The sequence below is a fragment of the Perca fluviatilis genome, chromosome 5, assembly GCF_010015445.1.
Source record: "Perca fluviatilis chromosome 5, GENO_Pfluv_1.0, whole genome shotgun sequence".
In the NCBI taxonomy this organism is placed as follows: Eukaryota; Metazoa; Chordata; class Actinopteri; order Perciformes; family Percidae; genus Perca; species Perca fluviatilis.
In genome coordinates, this window is record NC_053116.1 from 24,866,220 (window position 1) to 24,893,339 (window position 27,120).

Consider the following 27,120-nt stretch of genomic DNA (forward strand, 5'->3'; position numbering starts at 1 on the left):
TGGTGTGTATGTGTGTCTATGTGAGCCTCCTTTGTGAGATAAAACATGCAAATGGTGGATTATTTTAATGCAGTTTTTTTTCTAGAGCCCTGAGCCTTAATCCTTAAAGCAGTTGAAATGAAAATAGTATATGTTTTCTTTCAAACAGCTGTCTAGGAACGGGATCCTTTGCACAAAAATTTCAGTGTCAGACCTGAACTGCTCCGTTACGCAGTGGAAGGATCATGGTTGTGACATTTTTCAGATTGAATGGTGATAACAAAGTTGATTGTAAAAATGTTTTGTCTGTTACTTTGAGTGGACTGCAGATATAAAATATGCGGGTTTTTTTGTAAAAACATCAATACTATTCGAATGCTGAAATTACTATTCAATAGTGATTATTTTTAAATAGGTTGGCTAACGTTAGCTCATCTCCCTCTTCTCATGTCACGTCTGATGAACAATAAGTACGGGAGTGAGAAACACACGGCATTGTGAGATAACGTTATGTACAGAGTAACGTTAGTACATGGGGAGTGACAGGCTGCGGCTGGAAATCAGAAGAAGGATGGAAAATAGTTTTAACATGACTTTAAAATCGACATTCACTGAGCCCAAGTGCTTATGTTATCATTAGTTAGCTAGCTCGTTCTGGTTTCTTAACTGCGTCGCGAGTTATAGGAGTTTAGCTGGGAGCTTCATGGAGACAGCTAAAGTTAATGTTAGCTACCCTACAGCTATCAGAGTTAGCATCGACTTCATCGATTACCTTCGAGGTTGCTTATAAATCACTAAAATAGTAGTGGCAGCCCTGTTTGGCTTAGGTATCAATGCTGTTAGCATGGTGGCTAACACTATTGTTACTTAGTTTATGACTCATCGTTTTGGCTGTGCTTTCTAACATGATGTCATTGTGCTAACCGAGCACTGTTAGCCTTAACAACCAAGGGGGTAAACGAGCATCTGAAAAGCGTACCTCCTATGGGGTTCATAGGCTAACAAGCCATCACCTTCTGCTAGCATTCCATTGACTGACAGTGAATAACTTTACATCTGAAGCGTTTAAATACTATATTTGTCCATTGTTTATTTCTAAAGAAACACGACAATGTATAAAAGGCTCCATTATCTTGTATCTCACATTATGGCCCGTAGCAGCTGTTTTTATAAAAATAGGCTAACAATTGTGTCATAACCATGCGACTTTTTGTCGCACAGTAGATAAATGACCATATAGTCAGGAGAAGCTCGCAGGCAATCGGGGGGACGTGGAGGCATACAATCAAAATGACAAAATAATTAATCAGAATAATTACCAGAAGTTGCTCCTGCTCCTATGCTCATGGACAGCTCCTACTCATGCTCTCCGTCTCTGCAAGATTGAATGATTCAGATTTCTCTTGGCACAACTACCAGAAGACTTACAACTTTAAGACAGGTTGCTCATGTCACATTTACGTCGTCAAGCTCAGTTTGAGGCTGCGCAGCAACCCTCAGCCACCACCGGAAAAGTGCTTCTAATTGACTTCACTGTTCTCCGTGGAAGTCACTTTGTCCATTTCTTTAACTGTCTATGTTAACAACAGAGCCGCTTCACTAGCTACACTTGTTTGATAATGTTACCTTACAGAGTTCTCTCTTGATTTGTGTTTGTCGCTGTGTGCTCGTGGTGGAATATAATGTAAACAGAGAGCGGCGTGCCAGAAATGCAACGCGCCATGACGTAGATCCCCTTCAAGGCCAGACTGATGTTGGAAGTCCCTCTAGTGGACAGAACGTGTAACAACAACCACATGCGTATAGTGGCATTGACAATGCATAAGCCTGAGTAGTGTAGTACTTATTTAACAGGCTGCATTTGAGCATTAAATATTCAAATATTATTCGAATATAAAAAATATAACAAATGAAATTTGAATGGTATTATAGAGGAAGACTGACAGCTCTAGTTCACATGTGATGAATTCGCATATGTTTGGAGGTTGTCCCAGAAGGGAGGAAGATAAATAACAAAGTAAAGAAAACAAGAGTTTTCAGAAGGGATAAATAACAGCATAAGCAGTGGCTAAACCACACACACACACGCACACACACACACACACACACACACACACACACACACACACACACACACACACACACACACACACACACACACACACATAGATACACACTTTTCTCCAGTATGAAGATGTCTCCTATAGATGAAGCTAACAGATGGCAGAATCTATTTTCATTCACTTAGTTTGTATACTTAAGGTTATTCTACAGTTTCCTGCACTTAGCAGAGACTTTGTTTTAAAATATAGGCGACTCTGAGGTTGCACTCACACTGTTTGTGTTTGATGGCTTTATCATTACTCACACAATTATACCACACTGAGATTGTGTAACATTATTTATTCTCACTGCTTACGTCCATCCTTTTCCTACCTGTTGGGAGCTGGTTGTGTGACGCCCCACTCTTGACTCCCTCAGGGCCGTGAATGCTCATCAGCCATGTGGCAACAACAAGATATTCAAGGGGGCATGTTCGGCTGTGCAAAGCCGGCAGTAATGTTATGTTACTGAGGCTAGACACCACCACAACAGCACACATCCTTTTATTGTATCCTCCCACACCACAGATGCAAAAACAGAGTAAAGGCAAAAACCTTGCTATTGCTTTTTCTATGAAAACATTATATCTATTAATCATTATAAGAGCTGTTGTGCATGTAAGGATTTTCTTGAAATATCAAGGCAGAAACAGAGTGTTTTAAGCAGTCGGGAGAAGAAAGCTCGTACATCCTTGTCTCTTTCATATTAGGGACAGTGAGCATAATTGAGTAAATGTATTTAAGTATTTGAGCGAGCTGATTCAGCCTCTCTGGGATGGTTGATATTGTACTTAGGAAGAATATTGCCCAAGGCAATTCATTAGTTGTGAATAATTGAGAGGCTTGGATAGTGCTAAGGTGAAATGCCTGTTATTATTTTATGGAGTTTGTGTTCTTAGGGCTCTTCAGTTTAAAAATATAAAAGATGCACAAGCCTCTCCACAAATTACTCACTGGAAAGATTCACAATGGGCGCTAATGACTAACCATCCGTCTTCCATTGTTTTCAAGCTCTGTAAAAGTGTTTTGCTGCACCATTATTCTATTTCTGCTATTGGTTGTGTTCTTTTATGTTACAAAGGACGCTATTTAACCCTCATGCTTTTTACATTTTGTACCAGTATTTTTTTTTTGCTGGTAATTAGGGCTCATCAGCTATTACAGCAGGATACCTTCCAGTGACATTTTATTTTAAATGAATTAAATATCTCAAGGGGGTGGGAGGGGGGGGGGGGAGAAGAAGAAAAAACCCTTTGTGGGGGGGGGGGGGGGGGGGGGGGGGGGGGGGCACCGGGGGGGGGAGCCCAGGAGGGGGGGGTTGGGAAGGGGAAGGGTTTACATAGTAAACATTTATTTATTATTAAACACCAGTAGTCTTGGGATGTCTCATTGGCAAACTAATAAATCTGCCTCTTGTCAGTGTTGAGTGCACCTGCATAAGCTTGTTTAACCTCAGATGCAAATGTCATTTCTCTACATTAACTTGCATTCTATTTAAGTTTTTATCTACTGAAAGGTTTTCTAAAGCTTTCCTTTGAACCCCACACTGTTCTACCTCTTTGTGTCTTTTTTAATTTCTGTGCATGCTTCAGCTCAGATGAACTCTTATCTGTTAAAAATTGTCACCTTTACTTGCTGGTTTTCCGGTGATGCAACTTAAAGGCCACTGAGGTTTTATTTAACATCTTACACACCCACATACCACCACGTGACGAGCAAGAAATGGGGGCTCTTCTAAGGGTCTGATCAGTTGCACTTTGTGCACTATAATAGCATGATGTGTTTAGTCTGTGGTCTGGGCACAAGAGCTTTTTGTCCTTAACAGGTCTGTAGTTACATAGTGTTTAGGAAAGATGTTGACGCTTGCGGTTGGACTGTTTTTTTTTTAGCCATCGTAGCAGTGTGACTTAGGGCTATAGAGAAAATCAAATATCACGATATTTTTGACCACATACCTCGATATCGATACCACAACGATATTGTAGTGTTGATTATTGGTGCTTTCACAAATTAATATTTACACAATCCTCCCACACCACACCATGAGATAGTCGTGGATATAACGACTAAGTGGGTAGGGGCAAATAACAGAACAGTTACAACAGTCTGGTAAATTCATAAAATTACATAACTATACTGTAATCCAGCCTTTAAAACCAGTAAAAGACAACACTTATGCCATATTATGATATTACGATATCCAAAATCTAAGATGATATCTAGACTCATATCACGATATCGATATAATATCGATATATTGCCCAGCACTAGCGTGACTGCAAGGTGACAGTGGTCCATCCATCTGACTGACTGCTAGTCCATTTGTCTTTTCAAAACATTATTTGGTTCAGAGTGTTGAATGGATTTATATTTAGAGCAAACATGTGTGGTCCCCAAAGAATAAATCCTAATGACTTTGGTTACCACACTTATCATCTGTACCATCAGCAGGTCAAAAGTTCCACAGATTAAACCTAATGAGGGAACTCAGACTCATTATACAAAATACTCTAAAAATGCTAGTGTACACAGGATAAATCCTTCTGATTTGGATTACAGCATGGCACCACCCACTTTTTACCCGACACATTTTTCAACAATCTAAAACTTCTGGTATGTAATGAGCATTTCAGCCTCAATGGGCCACTACTGTGGTTGAATTTGCTGAAATGTTATGCGCTTTTGATTATATGAGCTGATGTTTGCAGCTCATATTGATAATGTGGGTTATATTAGATTACGAATTATTAATGGACATGCAGTGTAAATCCACTCGTTGCTCCATGATACTCCTCAAGTCTCCAGATCCTTGGCTCAGTGCCGGCGTTCAGCCCCACTGTTTTGTAGTGGGTTTGTGTATATGCTTGTCACAGTGTGTGCAAGAGAGTAGGGAGGTGGGCATGGGGAGGAGGCGTTTCTGGGGTGGAGGGGATGTCAGCTCATTAACCTCCATTCTTCCCCCAGCACAGCACTGCGTAGGGTCAGTGTGTAAGTCTCTTGTCATTACCCCTCCCCCTGCACACGTGTGCTGGGCATGATGGGAAGAGCTGAGCAACTGGAGGAAAGGAGGAGGGAAAGGTTCATGAGGCAGGGGGCGGGGGGGGGTTTGACATGTTCCTTTACAAATGCCCTGCTTGTATTTCACAAACTAAAGCCCCGGCATCTCGTTTCCTTCCCTACTTTTGTCTTCTGTCTCTTCTCTTTCCCTCCCTGCTGTCTCTCTCTCTAACCACAGGCCCGGTACAGTGTGGGTGAACGAGGGGTTAGGCTCCACACTGCCCACCCTCCAGGCATCAATCCAGCTAGGAAAAGACTGCCCACTGCTGTGGTGAGATACAGTAGCCAAGCCCCCAATTTCTGAAACCTCTTCTGCTTGTCAGCCAATTGATTTTGAAAGGTGTACGTCAATACCAGTGGTATTTTGGAGGCTTCAAACTGAGAATATCTAGAGTTGTGATGACATTGCTCATCACAGAGACGAAATATTTATTTCTAACGTCTAACTCATGAAAATACCTACAGGAACATGCACATATTGTCCATGCTGTATGTGGAAAACATGGACCACACAACGCAAATATTGCATATATTTGCATTCAAAAACACACTTATGGGGATTTACAGATGATGTCAAAAGTTATTTTTCTTTATTGCAGCAACATATGTGTGAAAGCATGCAAAGGTGCAAAATACGCCCCTGCAGTTGTTATGGTTGGGTCACGCTGTTTTTGCATCCATAGAAACAAATAAAGTCTGAAATTGAAAGCAAAATTGACATCTTTAGAGTAAATCTTTAAGAGCTTTTTTATTAATGGTTAATAAATTACTTGATGCAGAATTATTTTACAGTGAAGATACAAATAGTGCCCAAAATATAACACAAATATGTTCTTCAGAAAGCCTGCTTCTTTTGAATTTCATATCTTTTGTTAAAACTACACTGATAATCTTTTGGACTGTTGATATTGTTGGTGATAATATAGCACACTTTCCTGTTTAGTAAACTGTTAAGTGTGTTTGTGTTAATATTAATGTGTGTATTACAAGTTCTGTAATTATAAGGTGTTTGAAAGTGAACACACCACAACCATACCATGTTGGTGCATGTAGGAGACCCAATCCAACACACAAAAGAATGAACACAAGAATACATCTATCGAAATAGATTAATGTGTTTCCTATACTCATAATGATTTATTTTAGTCACTGCCAGAACAGTCAAACTTTAGCCTATTTTCTTATTTTTCCTTTGCTCTTTTATACTTTATTCTGTGCAGAGGCAAGAGAGCAGTAGATTGCAATAAGATAACCAATTATATGCTAGAGGAAACCAGACTTTTTCTTCCTGCTGCAGTTATCTCATGCTGCGGTGAGCAGAGGCAAAGGGCTGGGGTAATGTGACATTCACTCTGCCCTTTATCTTCTTTCATTGCTGGTTACCCCAGTCAGTTAAAAGTGGCTTGTGCTCTGCATCCTCTCATGCTTCCAGAGAAACCTCACTGACATAGACTCACATAGAGACATGCACTTACTGTACGGACACACATATTCTACACGCAGACACACAAATGTGCAAATACATGCACGTTCTTCTCACCTCAGACAGTGTGAGTGTCAGGTAGACTGGTGGGAAAACCACTTTCCCACTAGTAGCATCCATGTTAAGTATAGCATGACTGCACTTGCTGGGGCTAGTTGCTAATTGCATGTGATATTATTATGCAAGATGCTAATAGGGTGTTTCCCAGCACTGGTTAGCAGGCAGGTTGTTGAAGGCCACCGCGGCAGGATGAGGGAGGCCGTGTGGGTGCCACTTTGGTCTGACATACTTTTTTTGTCATACCTGCACATGCACTCGCACGTGCTGCACAAACTTCCATCTGGTTGCAGATATGTGACACTTACTGTAGATAGAAAAACGCACATTTTAGCAGAAGTTTTGTCCCCTTTGCCATAGAAGTGCTAAATTCCATAGCTCGCTTTCACAATAACACACTGTATTGTGTTCCAATGTATTTTGTTGTATGTAAATCTCTGTGGAGGCACGCTCTGTAGAAACAACTTTTCCCTTGTGAGGACAATGAAATCAATTTATTAGGGCTGGAACAATATGCTTTTGTCCCGATTCGATCCTTTCATGATACATGGGTGCCGAATCGATTTCTATTGTGATTTTTCATTTATTGCGATTCTAGAAGTATTGCAATTCAATAGTATTAAGTATTGCGAGTTTCTTTTCATTCTTTAACAAAATCAAAAGTTGAATAATACACATGGGCGTCAGTTTGGTTTGAAATGTGCTGGGGACAGAGACGCATTTGGAAGTACATTTCCAGAAGTGCTGGGTAATGATGCAATCCTTTTTTTTTCTCTTTCGCACAGGTCATGTTTGAAAGACGCTGTCCTGTAGCTTAATAATGAATAAAAACGTATTTTAATGTACGTAAACAATGATCAATGATTACCAAATTTCTCTCTCTTCTCTCTCCTCATAACCACTGAAAACTGTCAAAAAATCAAACCCAATGTCCAATTATTATGGACGTTATCTGACATCTGACGTGTTTCTGCTTCACATTTTCAGCAGGGCAGCGGAGCGGCTGTGGGTTGACTCCCCACGGTTCTCATAGGCTTTATAAGTCATAACGTGAAAAAGCTTAACGTGGTTTAATGTACCTAAACAACGATCAATCATCACCACATTTCTGGTTAGATTTTTTGACAGTTTTCAGTGGTTATGAGGAGCAATATGAGAGAGAAATTTGGTAATCATTGATCATTGTTTAGGTACAAGCTTTTTCCTCGCCATAGGTGCCAATGAAGAAGAAAATGTTAATGTGAGATAACTTATAATCGTTGGATTTCGGTTTAGTTCTTTTGACAGGCTTAAGTGTTCATTACAAGATATGGCCATGATAAATTTGGTGCTCATTGATCGTTGTTGAGGTACATTAAACCACGTTAAGCTTTTTCACGTTAAGCAGAATGTCCCGACGCGTACCCTCCGTCCCCACCGAAATCGATGCCTATGATAATACACTTCTAGAGACAATATATCATGAGACATTTCTAAAAGCTAATTGTTATCTAAAAATAATGCACATCACATGTCAGTCAGTCAGTCTGACATTTATTTCATTTGTAAAGAAGTACATAACATGTATTTTCTGGTCTGTTTTACTGGAAACAGATATGATGTAATCGGCGTCAGCGGTACCGTAGAAACAGAAACTATTTGGGTGAATCATTGGAAAAAATAAAATAAAATATCGATTTTGGGGAAAAGAATCGATTTTAAAAATCGAATTTTGATTCTTTTTTTCACCCCTACCATCTATAACCTATTTAGCTCTCTGCTACAACACAGACAGACTGATTGTACTGATAATACACAATCAAGATATGTTGACATACCTGGATCTCTTTGAGAGACCCAATACGTCCAACAGGCAGAGAAGCTTTGCACCTGGATAGATTTTATACAAAAGTACATTTGACTGTTGAACAACTAAAGAAACAGAAAATTATATCATTATTTGAAATTATTGCTTTATGAGTTTTTTTTATAGATAGATAAGTCAGAACCCCAAATTTTCTTAAAGTCATTGACCTACTCTTATCACGGTGTGAGTTATCATGCGTCACCATCACCGTTTAGATTTTTATCTTGTTGTGAACTCACTAACTCACAGTCAACTTGAGTTCATCCTGGAAACAAAACCGTATTTAGCACCACCCCCACCTGGCCTTCCTCCACACACACACACACACACACACACACACACACACACACACACACACACACACACACACACACACACACACACACACACACACACACACACACACACACACACACACACACACTCAGATCTTTTCTCCTCAATCTCTCCTCCCATCTGCTGTTGACTGTTACTTCTGTTTTGTGGTTGCTCCAGTGCAACAGAAAGTGGATGAATGAGAGCTTCAGTCTGCCTTTTTATTTTTACACATCACAAGGTATAGGTGAAGCCGGAAGCGGTTGGAACCTGTATTATGTCTTTTGTGGAAAAGGTTTCTTTTTTTCAAACCGATTCTGGTGCTGTATTTGTGTGTTAGTCCATATTGTTTCAGTGAGGAATGCTTTAGACCTAATCATAACAAACAGAGCTGATGCTCATTAGATGTGAGCCGATGGCTCGCACCATCACTGACAATGAAACAAAAATATTTCTTAAACAGAGTCAGCTGGAAAGAGGTAATGCAGATTGTTGTTTAACACTTTTTAAGAAATTTGAGGAAATGCAACACTCTACCGATTCATGTTTTCAATTCCTCTAACCGAATACTTTCTTGGATGGCACGAGGCCAGGAAATTCCAAACAGAATTCCATCAAAATCCCTTCGACAGATACGAGGAGCTGCTCTGTATATCTTGTCGATATCTGATCATGCTGCTGACCGGAGCACAGTGTGTCCAGATAAACATAGCCTGTGTTTTGCATATGAAAATGAACCATGTGCAGCAGATAAAGGTGAGGATACATGAGATGCTGGGCGTTGGTGGATGTGACCCCAGTGCTGCTCCAGAGTGTGCACATGTAGTGTGTGTGTGTGTAGGGTGTGTGCAGGATCAAACTCTCACACCCAGGAAGAGGCCCTGTTTCCCTTATCTAACGACAACAGAGCATGTGTCGCCATGGCCACAGGCTGCGCTTTTTATGGGCTTTTGTGTGTTTGTGTATTTATATGTGTGTGTGTGTGTGTGTGTGTGTGTGTGTGTGTGTGTGTGTGTGTGTGTGTGTGTGTGCCATGTTCATTGTTTGCCCATGTTCATTGTTTGCTTGGGGCGTGGTGCAACACCAGAATTGTTACTATATCCTATCCTCTCTCCCTCTTTTTCTCTCCTCCTGCCATGCAACTCTGGTATCTATCTAACATAGCTTTCTTTCTTTCTTTCTTTCTTTTGTTTCATTATGTCTTTTTCTGCCTTCTTAGCCTTTTGTCTTTTAATCTTTCTCAGTTTAAGTGTGTGTATACGTGTTTGTGTGCGTCTCTCTCCCTCTCTGTCAGTCTGTCTGTCTATCTGTCTCATCCACTCATCTGGCTTTGAACCAGCAGTGACAAGTTGGGCAAAAAATTCAAAAATTCAGTGGCACATTGTCTCAGGTTGAGGTTTGTTAGGTCTCTCCTACTGCTTAAATGAACAGAGGATGAGGGAGAAAGAGATGTAAAAAGAGAAATAAAGAGAGGAGGGGGAAGATGATGAAGGAGGGTGCTCAAACAGGCATACATATTGCATGAGTCCCCCCGCCCACTTTACCACCACCACACCCTTTCTTCACAGAATGGCTGTGTACTGTTCTGGGCTTATTAATTCCGCTCGGTGAGAGAATTATTTTTAGAGACTTGGTGTACTGGCAAAGGCTTTTAAAGTCACAAGTATTACACATTCTGCTTATAGATTTGCTTTTATAAATTGAAAAGTTTGTTGTGGTTGTTCCTTAGTGTGGTACTGTATGTTCTTTTTAACACTTTTACAGATGTCGAATAGTCTACTTGAATGTTGATTGTATAAAATTAGAATTCTTCCCTTTTTTATTCTCAGCTACATAATGTCATATCCGGTACCATACTACATGAACTGGAATATGGTCTATGGTATGGTTTTAAAGCCCAGTGGTGGAAGCAGTACGATACTTTATTTAATAAACAGTAGTACAGTCCAATGTAGTATTGCCCATTTCAGAGGATGTCTTATTTGTATAATTAATATGATTTTTAATAATAATGCATCAACCTATAAGCAGCATATTAATGTTGCAGCTGGTCAAGGTACACTTTCAACTAATTTATATACTTTTGATTAGTTTATTCTATAGCAACTCATCATATTTTACAAGCTGATCATATGTTTTGTATGCAAAATTTTAATCTGCAATAACCAGTAACTTGTGGAAAAGAAGAAGAAAGAAAAGAAGAAGAAAGTAGCATATAGTCAAGGTACCGCAAACTTTTACTTAAGCAAACCTACCTACATACTTTTGACCGCTTGGAAATTCCTTTGAGACAAGCTTGTGATAAATTATCCTGAATTTTAGTTTAGTTAGTGATAATGTCAGATACATAAAAAAAGAGGTTACTGTGGTATTTGTGTATTTCAAATCATTAGTTCCAGATATTAAGTTACGGCAAATATTATTTTATTTTGCTTCCTAGATAATTGTTTCACTGTCTATTAAAATAAAATAAAAAAATCATCATTGCAAGGTAATTTTTTGCTCTAATGACTGGACAGTCGTGACGTTACACAGACACACAAGCGGTTCATCTCCGCCCAACCCCCTTTCCAAACAGATGTTGCCTAGAAGGCTTTATGAGGAGCTTATTTGAATTGTCCATCAATCAACAACAATCTTCAGTGGAATCTGTAATTTTGCCTCCAATCCTGCCATCATCTGTCTCGCCAGTGCACTCCAAGATGAAAAGATCCCAGCATTGTATCACACCATTAGCACTGTGTAAATATTACATGTTTTCCCTGGATATGCTAGTTAGCATTACTTCCACCTTGTGGCTTCATTATTTTTGAAACGCTTAGCTTTGTCGATGATTGCAAGGCATGACCTAGTTCTGGGACTCTCTCTCTCACTCTCTCTCTTTCTCTCTCTCTTTCACTGTCTTTACTTTCTCACTTTTTTCTTCCTTATTTGCTTTTCTTCTTTTTCTCTCTCTGCCGCTCCACCTCGTGTTCTTCTCACACTGAATCTGTCTACCTTTTTCTTTGTCATTTATTCATTGTCTTTCTCCAATTACTGTCTTAGCATCACCTTCATCCTTTTAGTCTGTCTCTTTTCTGCCTCTCGGTCTCTCATCCTCCTCTCTCGTGTATGCATACTTTATTTCTCAATTTGTCTCCCTTCCACAACCTATTATTATTTTTCTCTATTCTCACATCCCTCTCTCTCTATCTCTCTCTTTCTACCACTCCCCACTTCTCTATCCTTCTTCTCCATGTTTTTATTCCTCTCTCCCAGCACCACGTGTGTCATGGAAGGAAACATCGCGAGCAGTGGTCCCTGCTGAACAATTACCATGCAAAGCAATTCAAATAGAGATGTTTGCCGAAAACAACATGTGTGTAATTACTGCTTAATGAGGCCCTTGTCTCAGGCAGAATGCCCAATTAGACTGCCGATGAGAAAGCGATGCCAGGGACCACTGAAGAAACAGAGGGAAGAGGGGGAAAGAAGGGTAGGGAGGGAGATGGAGAAGTAGAGGGAGGTTGTAACACGGAGAGAGGTGGGGAAGAAATAAAGGAACATAAAGGGGAGTGGAAAGAGAAAGATGGAGAGAGTGAGAGAAAGGAGTACAGGGAGAAAATGAGAGAGAGAAAGGGAACAACAGAGAAAGAGAAGAGGATTTCTGCAGTAAATGTGGAGTAATGGCAGAGCTGATAGCATTGAGCCGAGGATAAATTGGCATTTTAAGTGGGAGAGCGAGGCAGTGTAAAGGAGAGCTGTCGAGAGAAGAGCAGAGGGAAACAGCTTTACATTGCAATATATGGGCAGCCATGTTGAAGCACAAAATGGCTGACCTTTCCAGGCTGTCTTTGGCCTTTTTGGGGAATATTATATTACAGATGTAATTGGTGAAAATGAGCATTGTCTGATTTCATTGCTACCGTTAGAGATGAAAGAAACAGCGAAAAGGCTTTGCGTTGAAGAATTCAGTTTGCAGAATAAGCTAAAATACAAGATCTTGCAGCTTTTTTCTGGTTAATCGCGCCGTTATTCAATGACTGTTCTCTCCTTTCACCCGAGAGAATCTTATCCTAAAGAAGTTCTCAAAATGGCGTCATGTCACCAGTGATATCAAAGTGAATTTCAATGGAATAAAATTGCTCAGTTAGGCGAGATCAAGAGGCTTCCATGTGAGGAAGCGAAGAGTTTATTGCAGATATGTCATCAAGGTCATCACTTTGGCCCTCTCAGTGAGCTAAATTAGCGTCTGTAACTCCAGCAGTAGCGTTAAACAATTAGCCAACATTCAATTTCAATTGAAATAAACATATATTTTTTCCTGCTAAGTGTTGGGCTCTTAGATTAATCTTGTGAGGTGTGAATGAGGTTTAAATGCAGTGCTTGTCTCGGTTTCGTGTTTGCGTATTTGGTTGAATGTAAATGTAATCATTAGAATAACCAAGTGAATCCTCACAAGGGCTTTCATGATATGCATCGTTAACCAACCATTGCCCTGAGGCAGGCACTCATTCCCCTGGCTGTTCTCCTGCAATAATGTACAGTAATTTCTCTTTCTCACCACTCTCACACTCATTTAGCTACTTCGACTTATTCCTGTCGACCAGTGTAGATATTAGATTTCACCCCCAGGAATTCTGCCCATTTCCGTCCATTAGTCTACCTAGTTATTGTTTTGAGCAGGTATGTCTCATGATCAATTTGTGTTCACTCGCATCTAGCGTGTGTTTATCTTTCAAGCCTTTGGTTGCTTTCTCCATAGGCACAAAGCGGACCACCCCAAACGAAAAGGGCCCCCCTTATCTTCACATCTGAGGAACTTGACATGGAATGTTGTCTAGTTTGATCTTGTTGTCTCTGCTGTCTTTTCCCCAAGTCTTTTATGCTTTCATATCACAAAGAATGACCTCAGCCAACAAACAAAAAGAAGGCTTTATTCGACACGTTGGGTTTCTGTGTGTTTGTGTACATGGACGTTATAATCCAGTCCAGTCAAGGTTTGTTCCATTTGCTGCAAGCGTGCTATGACAAAGCTTGATGTCTTTGAAAGCCAAGGGCATTTCACAATACAGCTCTTCCTAACATAGTAGCAGTTTCTCAGTCACCTTGACACCGCACAGGTTTAGTTAATGAGCCTTTTATGGGACTGTATCTAATTTTCTCTGTAACTAAAAACAGAATCTGTGTTGTTGTTTTTCTTCATTTATATCCCATTCAAAACCTTATTTCAGTGAGGAATTCATCAGGCCTTTAGCTTACCAACACTAGATATCAGAGGAAGCATGTTGCATGTAGCGCTCAACTGGTGACCTGGTGTTGTTCCCCAGCACCCTTGGGGGTCAAGGGCCATTTGTCTCATGTCAAACTGTGTTTTGGCATCTGCCGCAAGTGATCGTTCAGTGCCTTATTAGCTCAATCCTGAAGACACAGCATGCCCTCACTGTGTGGCACACACACACACACACACACACACACACACACACACACACACTGGGTCCGAAGTCTCCACACCCTTTACTACTGTATACACTCCCCGTTTCATTCACACTCTTTCCCTCTCAGACACACAGCAGAGCCCACAGGGAAAAGCCCATCTCGCATCACTGTGCTCATGTAGCCTAATTACCGGCCCGCTGACGAGCAGTAATTACCCACGCTGCCATGCCACCACAAGGTTTAACCAAAGTGACAAAGTCATTAGTCTCACACTTCAGGCCACCCGTAAAGAGCATTTTCCTCTTCGCACCTTCTCTCCGGTCCCCAATTTTTTTTTTTTAAAACCTCCTCTTGCATACAATGTTTATTTCTCCTTTTTGTTTCTGTCCACAGTTTGATGGTGACAACATGTACATGAATGACAATAACCAAGAGTTTCGGTCACCAAACCAGGTAAGACAGCCCTAATTTTTTCCTATAAACCCCACAGACTAAATACATATCTGTGGAAACTGTTGTGTTATTAGCTTCGGTTTTGCAGCAGTCAGCTGCAATAAGAGTTTATAGAATTATATGTTTTGGTAAGTGTTGGAAAATAATAAATGACTATGTTTGCCAGTAAAGGAGCTCATTAACTAAAGATGGGGTTGGCTGTAAATTGAGACTGTGGTAAAACTGGAAAATAGCTACATTTTACTGGTTAATGTGAGTGGAAAACATAAGTCATTATTAACTGCTGTGGGTATGACATGCTACATCTTCACATTGACCTCTAGGGTAAACTATAAACAGTGTAAATCTGAAAACTTAACTTAAAATTCTCATTAGCCAAGTGTTATAAAAGATGATGGTAAAAGCAAAGACCAGTGCTAACAAACTAACAAAATGCATTATCATTTGGAACCACTGTTTTTCCCCATGCTGGGAAATCTGTGAGGAGCTACAGTAGAAATTATCCTATAAGTTGAAGCTAAATTCACTTCAGCATACCTTTAAACTTCATTTTCAAACTTTATTATGATATAAGAATCACTACAAATACACAAACCTGGATCGGGTAGTGAAAACATGGTTGGCCAGATTTTGTTGTTACTGTCTAGCTCTACATGGGTTAGACATGAGGGGCTGGACATGCAGAACTGGCAGAAAAAGAGTTTTAGCCACACTAACAGCATGTCTCTAGGGTTGGCTATGCCGTTTTGTCAGTCTGTAGATTCTGTAGTCTAGTCTGTGTTCACAACTTTGGTCCAGACTCAAAAACTGCTAAATGGATTGCAATGAAATGTTGTACAGATGTTCATGGTCCCCAGAAGATGAAGTCTACTGACTTTGGTGGTCCCCTAACTTTTCCTGTACCACCAGCAGGTTCACATTTTTGTCAGCTCAAATCCCATCAGCCTGAGCTGTACTTGTTTTTAGTGCTAATTAGCAAATCTATGGATTTGTGACTGTTTTATGGCCAGATGAACCCAGTGACAACATCAACACATGATGTGGTCTCTTGGTTGGCAGTTTACCTGGTGTATGAAATGTATATAAAAAAGATGCAGTTTGTCAGATCAGATGATCTCTCAAGCTTTCTCTAAACATCTTCATAACAGCAATATTAAGCCTTGAATTTGGAGCATCACTCTGCGTCGGAGCAAAAAGGCCTCCATGACCTTGACCCTCTCTTGCTAAGTAAGAAAAAACATCTAATTCCTCATAAGCCAAAGTATCCCTTAAAGATGGTTTTATCCAAAGCACTTTAACATATATCTTTAACATCAGAGGGATTAAACCATCAACGCTGACAGTGTTAGTGCAATTTCACTAATGCCTCTTTTCCATTGCATGGTACAGCCCGACTCGACTCTACTCGAATGGCTGTCTTTTGGTTTTCCATTAGCTAAACTTGATAGACCTAAACCTTGTACATGGTACTTGTTTTAGTACCTACTTGGTCAGGGTTCCAAGTGAGCTGAGCCGATACTAAAGGGTGAAGTTAAAACACTGCAGACCACTGATTGGTCAGAGAGAACCGTCACTAACGTGGCACGGGGCATCCTGCACAAACCCGCCATTTAAAAAAAAGCCAAGCTGCCATTAATAGCAACCGCAATTCTTGTATTCACTCGACTCGAATGTAGAAAAAAAAATGGCAGCCAACAAAAAATTACAATGCACAATACCTACACTACGCCGTACAATTGTGTACAGTGCAGACGCTCCTCTGTTTGGTTGCTGATGAAAGGATTCAGCGAGTGTCACGTTAAAGATGATGTCATAGGAGTTTCATGCGGCGTCACTATGGCAATCAGCTGATAATCCTGTCTACACTCAGGAGGTAAACTATCCGCAGTGGGAAACGAAAAAAGAAAAGTACTATTAGTAAAAAAGTGAGTCAAGTCGAGCAGAGCTGCACCATACAGTGGAAACACTCACAGATAAACCAGCACTAACATGTCACCATCCCAGGCTCATTGAAATACTTGTCCCAGTCTGGAGTGGCACAGTCCCAGTCACACAGTCAATGAGTTGGACAGGCGCTGCACTGAGTGCTCCCAGCTGGAAGATGGGAACACATGGCCGGACATATGGCAGAATTTGGAGCTCCAGGATTTGTTGATCCAGCATAGTGGCCTTCATGTTCTGACAAAACATGATGAGGTGGAGGCTCCTCGTCAATTAGCCCCTCGCCAAATACTGTCAGAGAGACACGGGACAAGGCCAGAAGGCTGAGGACACACACACACACACACACACACACATTCTCTCTCTCACACACATAAAAACACACACATACTGTGATAGGAAGTGACACATTCTCTGACACAAAGTTATTCATAAGTCATAAGCACATGCACAAGAAGACATTCTCAATTTCAGTTTGTTTCACTCAAACTGTGCACACACACACACACACACACACACACACAGACACACATATGTTGATACTTCTATAATTGTGAGGACCCACATTGGCATAATGCATTTCCTTTCCCATGACAATACATGTAACCATCACCACTACCTAACCCCAAGTTTGAGTAGCTGCATCTGAAACTTCTGCTACCACCCTAATACAATGGGTATGAATCAGTTTTGTAGTATGTGGTCCCCTATGGATGAAAAATTATGTTTGAAAAACTCAACAGCCACTTCCCTTTCCGAAACCAATTTTCTGGTTACTCTGGATAATCTACAAGCCTTGCTCTCAACTGTTTTTACTGGAGCTACCTTCTACCAAAGAGGTTTTACTGTAATTTGTATGAACTGACCCTTTAAAATAATTTAATTATAACATTAACCCTAACACCATCTGTAAACCCTCAACCCTTTGAAGATGTGAAGACCAGCCAGAATGTCCTCATTTTCCAAAAATGTGCTTAGTCTTAGGGTGTAAAACTTAAATTGGTCTGTAAAAGATTGACGAACAAGAACATATGTATGTGCACATAAACACACACACACACAAACACACACATACACACACACACACACACACACACACACACACACACACACACATATAGGCTCATAAAGCCATACACACACACAAACATATTCTCATAAACCCTCTCACACACACACACACACCATCATCCTATAGCCATTAGGTTGTCTTTCCTTTGATGTTGGGATTGACTGACTATAATGAGGGGTCGAGTGGGAGCTTTAGCAGCTTATTGTCTACTTATAGCACACATCACAGACTATGAGGTCCATCGTTGTTAGCCCTGTTTCCTTGTCTGGCCTAATTATGTCACTTTGTGTTCATATATGTGTGTGTGTGTGTGTGTGTGTGTGTGTGTGTGCCAATTGGAATAAATGTCCAGCTTTGTAGTTTCTCTGCTGCTGCGGTCATGTGTCAATCATCGACACCCACTCCAGGTTTGCGTTTTGTGTCAACAAATACCTTCTTAGTGGATAAGGCAATTTGGGCTTTTCAAAACATGCCAGTTGCAGTTGATGCTCTGTCAGCGCCATCAAATAGAAGCTTACACACCAGTTCTGAATAGCCCTCCAAACACAGATTTCACTGTTTAGCATCGGATTTTTTTAATACAGTTGATTTCATTTGAAATTGGGAAGAGGTGGGATGGGCGCTTTTAAGTTAAAGGTTGTATAGTTTCAGCCCTAATGAATATAACTGAGCACTGATCTTGATATCTCGGCATAACGTTTTCATGAGTTTGACAACATACACACTTAACCCCCGTTTATTGTTAGAGCTTGCCAAATCATTATATTCCAGTTGTCTTTTAAAGCATTTAAGCATATATCCTATTCATTTAGCATGTCCTCTGGGTTTGGGATCTTGACCAGAATTAATTATTTCTGTGGATTTCAATGGTACTTGGGTACAGGCCATGCATTTACAATGGTTAACCTGCCAAATGGTCTGAAGAGGTTAATTTATAAAAATCTTCAAAGCCACTACATTCAAGGAATGCTGCATTTTCTTTATGCATCATACAAAATTCATCACTCTGACTGCTCGCTGAGCATGTGAGTGAATCATTTCTTAATTGATGCCTAATTGTATGCATTAGCTGTGCAGTGGTTTGTCATATACAGCTTGCTTTTATAGTTAAATCAGACAAATTAGAGGTTTAAATATGGAATCATTTTCTGCATCAATTTGAAATGGTGATTACTGTCTTATGAATGTGCTGAATGCATGCCTATATTCTGGTGCATATATATATATATATATATATATATATATATATGTGTATATATTATTTTTGGTATGTGTTTGTCATTTTTATTAAGATTAGCTGTGTTTGTAAAAGAACAACATACTAAGATGCAAGGCAGTAGCATTTCCACTATGTCTCTGTCTACTGTTTATTGTGTGTAAACAGCACTGCAGTAAGTATTTTTTGGTTTGGAGATACAGTACCTTCATAATGGTCTAACATATTGTGAAAGAAGGAGCCTGTATTCCTTAATACAAGTTTCTAACACTGCGTTGAGATGCCCACCCGAGCCTTTACGTGATGTGTGCCTGTGAAAAAGGTGCATGTAGCCAGAACAGAGATTCCTTTGTTTGCATGTCTGGGGTCTTCCACAGCGTACGCACTGAGGTAGCAGTTTGACACAGCCAGGAGATTGCATTACACATAACATCTCTGGGCTTTTAAAAAGAGAAAACCACTAATCAGAAACAGCTTTAAAGGGGCCATTTACTGTATGCTTGGACACAATCTGTCCATTCAAACAAGATGTTTTCAAGGCTTTGAATACTCTATGGTTTCTGTTTCTGCACATGTGGAGCTTCCAGACGTTTTGATGATATTGATGTTTTCCATTTGGTTCATCTGTTGAGGTTTCAGCCTATATGCAAAAGTGTAGGCGTATTATTTTGTTGATCAGCCAGTGTTGTTTATGTCTGCCCACACACACAAACCTATTAAGTGGATAGTTTGTTGAATTAAAGATTATTAAACGTCTCTATTATCCTGATTGACTGAGAATGTTCTTGTGAGCCACACAGAGTATGGACAGATGCTTAAAACAACATATTTTTTCACTGATTCAAATACATGTAGGTCTGGTGTGTGCTCATTGACTGCTGAAAACAACTGAGCCAATCAGAGCTTTCTATTAAGAATAAGGACGTCAACTTTCTGTGTTGTTGTAATTAGGCTTACAGAAATAACAACTCTTAAATCAGGGTATTCTTCCCAATACCGGAAAAATATTGCACTAACAATCGTTACTGCAGACACGTCAGTCACTAGTGAGGGCAAAGTAAACCCCCCTCCCAAACAGAAAACGGCTCACTTGAAATGATTAAAATGGCAATTCGGTCTGATTATCTGGCTATCATGCACATGCATGCCAAATAATGCTGACTGCAGTGCATATCTTTGTAGCACTAAAAGCTGCTTGAAAAGGATCACAGCCAAACCAAAATGGTTGCATCCACCCACGCCCACACATATTCTAATTTAGTAAAAAAGGACAATTAGTGTTCTTCATTTAGATTCCTATCAGGCCTGATATGTTTGAGTGATTGTGCAGACTTGTACATCCATCTATATTTCTGTGTGTTTTGGCTGCCTTCTCCTCACCCTATAATCAGTCTATGTGGAAGCACACCATGTGTATATATGTGCATAGATTAGGGAAAATTAGAGACAAAAGGGGTAGATTTAGAGAAATAGCTGGTTACGGATGAAGTTTGAAAGAGAAAACAAGCCAGTGGCAGAAAGAGGCAGAGTCGTTTTGTGCGTCTCTTGGTGTCTTGTGTTGTACTTGTTGCATTGGGTTCCTGTGCAGGAGAGGAAACTCAGCGGCCACTGGTCTTCGGAGAAGCTGCAAGTTTCAGCCTGTTTGTGCCTCTGTGTTTTCTGTTTCCAGGTGTCTTGCTGATCCGCGTGTCTCTATCGATTTGGCTGGCTGCAAGAGAACAGTGGCTGATGGTCGAGATTAGAATAGAAACCTCACTTGTTGGATACAGGCGCTCTCTTTTTCTTTCTGCTATTCTCTGTCTCTTTATTTTTGTGTATTTCTTAATTCTCACTCTCTCTCATTCTCTGTCTTTCTCCTTTCTCTGGTTTTTCACCCACATTCATCCACCACGCTCCTTTCAGCTGAAAATGTATGGCTCTCTTAACTTTATACACACAATTTATACATCCCCTTCCCACTCTCAATTCACTTCAGCTCAGTTTAATGAAGCTTTATTGGCATTACGTTTTGATCAAAAAAGATGTTTTCAAAGCATATGTACTTATAAATAAAGTAATGTTACTCAGCTCATTGAATTTAAAAACTACATACGTACATACATCAGAGTCACATTTATTGGTATAGTATGTGAACACAAGGAATTTGTTTTTTTGCATTACTCTCAATATGCATAAATAGACATACAGTAACAGCTACCACATTCACACGAGGATCAGTGCTGATCAATGAATGTTACATTTGAGTATGGGAAGTGGTTGAAGTAGGTATGTTCATTTTGATCAGAAGAAAGACCTCATATCTATATCTGAGACATATGTCTATAAAGAAATATAACAAGAACAAATTAACTTTCTACGAATAAAAAAAGGCAGACTCTTGAATTTTAGTACTTAGTAATTACAATGCATGCTGGAAAGTATTGTTGATAACTCAAAACAACTTAAAGGAATAGTTTAACATTTTGGGAAATGTGTGTATTCATTTTCTTGCCAAGAGTTAGACGATTTGATTGATACCACTCTAATGTCTGTATGGTAAATATGAAGCTGAATCCAGCAGGTAGTTAGTGTGGCTTAGCATAGAGACTGGAATCAGAAATATTCTGACACATAACTGCCTATGAAATCACAACTTCACAGATTAAACAAACAAGATAGAACTTGTTAATAATTCATTTAGCTTTGGGCAGAGCAAGGCTAAGAGGTTGCCCTTGTTTCCAGTCATTGTGCTAAGCTAACCTGGTTGTAGCTTCATATTTGCAGACATAAAAGTGGTATCAATTAAATCAATAATGATTAAATTAATTAGGAAATGTACTGTGTAGTTATGGTCATCGCATTTGGATAAAGTGAGAAATACTTAAAGGAGTAGTTCAATATTTTGGGAAATGTCTGCCTGTTCAATATGGTTAGTTTAGCTTAGATTACAAACTGACAAGGGGGTAACAGCTAGCCTGGCTCTTTCCTCTGCTTACCAACAACTCTGAAGCCCACTAATTAACACGTTATATCTTGTTTGTTAAAGCTAAGCTAACCAGCTGCTGGCTGTAATAATACGTGTACAGATATGAAGGTGGTAAAATAATACTTTCCCCAAATGTCTAGGTATTTAAAATCTGAAAAAGAAATGATAATTATTTACAAGCAGATGACATGATAATGTCCCCCCATTTCACACCTTTCCTCACTCTTTCATTCTCTCCCTCTCTCTCTCTGAGGCAGAGACACCTCAGTACACCCTGGCACCGCACACCCAATGTGGGCGATGCTGATGTGAAAAGGCACCGTTACTTAACAGTGACTCACAGTGCACCATTATACCCCCACCACCACAACTGCAACACAAGTAAAAGTGTTTCTCTTTCTATCTTCTATCCACTGCAAGAAAACGTTGGGGGACATTTGAGACAAAGGATGAAAAATGAAAATTGAGGGTCTGAAAACACCAACACATATCTCACTCCCTCTTTGAGGCCGTACGGAGCCGCTGGCAAGGTCGCGAGAATCAAGTACAGATACATATTGTACGGTGTGTATTTAAATTTCAAGAGAGCGTACAATTTCAGTAGCATGAATTCAGGCTGAAAACTGTTTTCGGCTCTAAACCAACACTGGGGCATGTATATCTGAAAACAATGCTGGAGGAACATCACAGCAACATCACAACTGACACGCCCATGCTAGGAGGGATTGTAAGTTACAGTTGTAACCAGGGATCGGTAGTTCTTTATGTAGGTCAGTCCATGTTAGCCAATAAGTCCATTTACCATCAGCCTCTGAAATAAAACATGCTGTGACCTCTGCTCAGCTTCCATGGAGCTGAAATGGATGGAAATCCTTACTCTGCGGCTGAGTAAGGATTTTATGAAAAGTAATTTAATTTAGTAATTTAATGAAAGATGTATTGAGAATAGAGAGATATTAGTGAGTAAACAGCAGGAGGAAAAAATATTACAGGGAAATGTTCAACGTGAGGCATCCGTGGTGGATAATATGTCCCTTGTTCGAAGAATATTCATGACGTCTGTTGATATCTGAGGTTTTAAAGGACATTAAAACAACCCACTGTCCCACTCTTTTTGGGCGTGCTCCCTCGGTCCATCCTCAAATGCATACCCAGCAGCAGCAAAGCAGCACCCCCCCCCCCCCCCCCCCAAAAAAAAGAAAAAAACAGCAACTTATCAGCAGCGAGAGTGCACTCAATGATTCATACACTCTTTTAAGAGAACTTGAAACCTTGGCTCTATTTCTGTCCCAGCCTCTCTCTGTATTTGCTGCACAGTAGAGTAGATGGATTTAGTGGGACTAAGTAGTATGATATTTCTATTGGTTTTCTGCGTGTATTTTCACTCTCTCTTTCCCTCTCTCCCAGTGATCTTTCTCTTCATATGGAGACCAAGGTCATGGCTGATTGAAATATAATAGAAGTGTAGACATCTGGCCTAATACTGTGGGAAGTTAAATCTATTTTAATGGCCCCTGCCGCTGTGGATTCTCTCTGATGCACTCTTGCGCTTCACTGACAGTAAATCACAATGTTCTCTTATTACCCTGACTGGAATGAGGGCATAGAGAAAGAACAATGAGGGATCCACATCATTTGTTTTCACCCCTCCCTTGCTTTTTCCTCTCCTCTTCGCTCCTCCTCTCCTCCCCTCACCACTCTGTTTGCGACTCATAAAGCAAGGGGCTTAAAGAGAGTGACATCATGAAAATAAAAATAAAGGGGATTATGGGAGAGCTATTGTGCCATATGTGATTACTGGGGCTTCCATGTTCCCTTGGGGGGGATGAGTGACTACGAGACAACATATTTTATTTATTTATACGATTCTCTCTAATGAATAAGAATAGGAAATGTGTCTGGAACCACAGTATTGTCCCCCCTTGCCAAAGAAAAAAGAAGAAAAACACAGCCTTTGGTCCAAACATTAAAGAATTTTCTATTTATTTCTGTTCTGGTAAAAAGATCAGAGATATTTTTTCACCCTTCATCTTTGATCTATAACTGTGAGTTTGAAAAAGAAATTGAACTGACATAAATGTGCAGCACTTGGCCATTTTTCCACACCTTTTTTTCAAAATACTTCCTTTGCGGCTGTGTTTTTAGAGTTCAGGTACAATCCAGCACAGGTCCACCCACATCTGCAATGGAGAGTCAGATCCTTTTTACCCACCTAAATGAGATCCATTTTCATGTGACATTTGAGAGAATTACCAGTGCATGGGGGAGCATGGAAGAGGTTAGCTTACTCCTCTGCCATTGGTTGAAGCACAACACAGCCCACCTTTAGTAACGGACGCTGCGAATGACCCTGAGCTACTATCGGTCATGGTCTCTTCCCCTGCACACTTCACTTATCCCAGTTCTGTCTTGCTGTCAGTCAGCACGGTGGGTCTACTGTTCCATTCTCCTTCTATTGTACTACTCTGTCTGCTTCCCTTGATACATCACCCAAATGGAGTTCCTTGTCGTATCAAAGCCAGGTAAGATAGCCTTTGTGGAGCCTGCAGACCGCCACTGTAATGGTCACTTGTGTAGCATACCTTAGCAATGTTCACCACCCGCTTATGATGAGTTTCATTTCTGCCCTTTCTCATCTCTGCAAGGTTGATCTTTGAAGGTGAATTTTGAAATTCCCCATAAGATGCTTTAAAGATTTACTGTTGCCATCCGTCTATCTGGAATACACAGAGTGGATGAGAGGACCTTTATGTATGCATGGCCAGCTGTTGTTTGTCGGTAAAATCATGCTGTCATTTTTTTCACAAAGTAGCATATGGCTGGATGACTTTCCATAGGACACTGTACACTCATTCAAAGTTATACGGTTTTATGACGCAAAAAAAGAGTGGTTTTCTTCTGATTAGTTATTTTTCAAACTGCATCGTATTACAGGAAAACACTTTGAGGGTGTCAGTCTCTGAAGCTGTAATAACAAAGTCCATCAAAGACAGACAGCTCTTGTCTTTGGGCAATTTGCCCCCTATCAGCCATGACAGGCTCTCTGGTGTACTGTGCAACATTTTCATTCTGCTCCCTTTGACGAACACATCATTGTTCCCAGATGAGCTGTATTTCACTAAACACCTCATAGGCCACGAGTGACTCCATCACCAAGCTAATGACTTCATCTCATTTTCCCAGCCGTTTGTGTCGAAAAACTTTTAGCTGAGCTGATTAATTTGTTTCCACTTAAGATAACTTAATTACTAAAGATAACTTGACAAGGTGGAGCTGTTTGGTCACAGTTACTTTTCAACCTACAAGCTTACATGTCAAGGTGAAATTTTAGCTGTTACTGTAGCTTTTCCTGGCTAACAATTGCTACAAGCATGTACCCCAATCTTTTGTGAATTTAGTATGCCGTAAGGATGTTAACATGCTAGGTGAGAGATGGTTAGAAACCAGGAAAAGGCTCACATGCAAGGGAGAGGACTAGAAACTATATGACTGGGTATCTTTGCGTGGTACTGGACTTTTTGTACCTAAACAAGTATAAATAAATAAACAGGTATAAATTGTTATTTTGTCTCCAAAAGTATCTTAACACCAGGCTGAAAAGCAGTGTTTTACACCCCTCTCTGGTTGACATAAACTCTGTTGCACCTCTGGGTGGGTCTTCGGTGTGGTCAGAAGTGTGCTCTGTTGCACCTGTAGCCACACCCAACCGTGTTGTCACAGTGTACTGACACGCCCTGGAGTACACTTCTACATCACTGCAGCAAGGTGAACCCACTGGGGGTCAGCAAGAGCAAGATTTTCAGCTACTGCTACATTGGTCTAATAAAATGTAGTACATTTACAAAATAAATCCTGCAATTTCAGATAAATAAAAAATAAGTAACACAATTCTAAGAATCCGAGCACTGGTGTCGCTTTTAAATGCTTAATTTAGAAGAAGAAGACATGCCTTTATTTATCCCGCAAGGGGAAATTTATATTTTTCACTCTGCTTGGTACAGTTATTACACACATTACACACAGGCCTGAAATACACACACACACATGCACAGGACCTATACATGCACTAATGGAAAGATGTCAGAGTGAGGGGGCTGCTCCCTGAGATGAGCGCCGCGAGCAGTTGGGGGTTCGGTGACTTGCTCAAGGGCACCTTGGCAGTGCCCATTTTGAACTTGATGAAAAATCTTCACATTCATCTCATGAAATATTGTAATAATGGTTACCTGCTACTTACTTACTTATACTTACTTACTTACGGCTGTCGCTACCTTTCAAAGAAAGAAAAAAATATTTTCTCTGTCATCTCTTATGCATTAATTAAGCACTGGAGTAAGTTGTGAAGGACTGAATGTTATTAGTTTCATTGAGCTTGTGACACCTCAGTGGTTTATTAATTTAATGCTGCAAATGTAAATATTTTTTCAACTAAGGTTCAAAGCAAACAGTGAGTATAGTTAAAAGTATGCTTCAGATTCTTCTTAAAACCAGTTTTATTGAATGTTTTTGCTGTTCCCATGGGGTGAATCATCTCACTCCTTTTTTTCTCTTAAGAACCAGACTCTGCTTTATGTGAGATGATAGTCAATATGCCTCGGAGCAGCATCTCACATCTATAAACTATGTTAAAGCAATATGCTGTTTTGATGTCGAATCACAACTGATGTACAAAAGACGCTTGGCGCTATCGTGTTGAAGTTACGGAAAGGAAATAAGGAAAGAATTGATTTGTAGATTCTTCAAAGGCCCAAAGTAACGTCCTTGTCCAGGAAAATGACGGATTTGCTTAAATTTCACCTCTGAAGGGGAGGGAGGAGGTGAAGGTTAGAGAAGGCTGAATCAACATTTGACGCTGCTTTCTGACCCCTCTCTCTTTTATCCACTCTGCTCCATGTCCTGAAAGACAGTATATTTATGAATTATTTATCTATGTTTGAAAATATTAAACTTGTGATGTCCTTGTCCCGTGTCTTATCTCCAAGGGCATCATTAGAAGCTGTAAAGAAAAAGAAAAATTCACCAAAGCGATGGAAGGCACAGTAATAAAATAGCCTCTGACAGCATTTAAATCTTGGTACATAAGTCAACATGTTAAATTACTCAAACAAGCCTGTCCTCTTTCATTTCCTCTTTGTTACAGAGGGTTGTACCCCACAGTTGATCTTCCTAGCTAGAGTTCCTACCCGTTTTGTCTTGTGACCCTTCATAGAGAGGCA

General features: G+C 40.2%; 1 protein-coding gene across 4 annotated transcripts in view; it reads left to right on the plus strand.

Annotated features, from left to right (window-relative positions):
- LOC120559115 (TOX high mobility group box family member 2-like) overlaps nt 1-27,120 on the plus strand; it is an 81,183-nt gene that overhangs the window by 27,636 nt on the left and 26,427 nt on the right. For 2 of the 4 annotated variants that reach the window (XM_039800571.1, XM_039800572.1), the window contains exons 2-3: nt 5,317-5,409; nt 14,651-14,710. In XM_039800571.1, coding sequence (XP_039656505.1) covers nt 5,317-5,409; nt 14,651-14,710 — 153 coding nt within the window. Of the gene's footprint in view, nt 1-5,316; nt 5,410-14,650; nt 14,711-24,318; nt 24,427-27,120 lie in introns of those variants that run through there. The other 2 variants (XM_039800573.1, XM_039800574.1) reach the window with 2 other exon arrangements.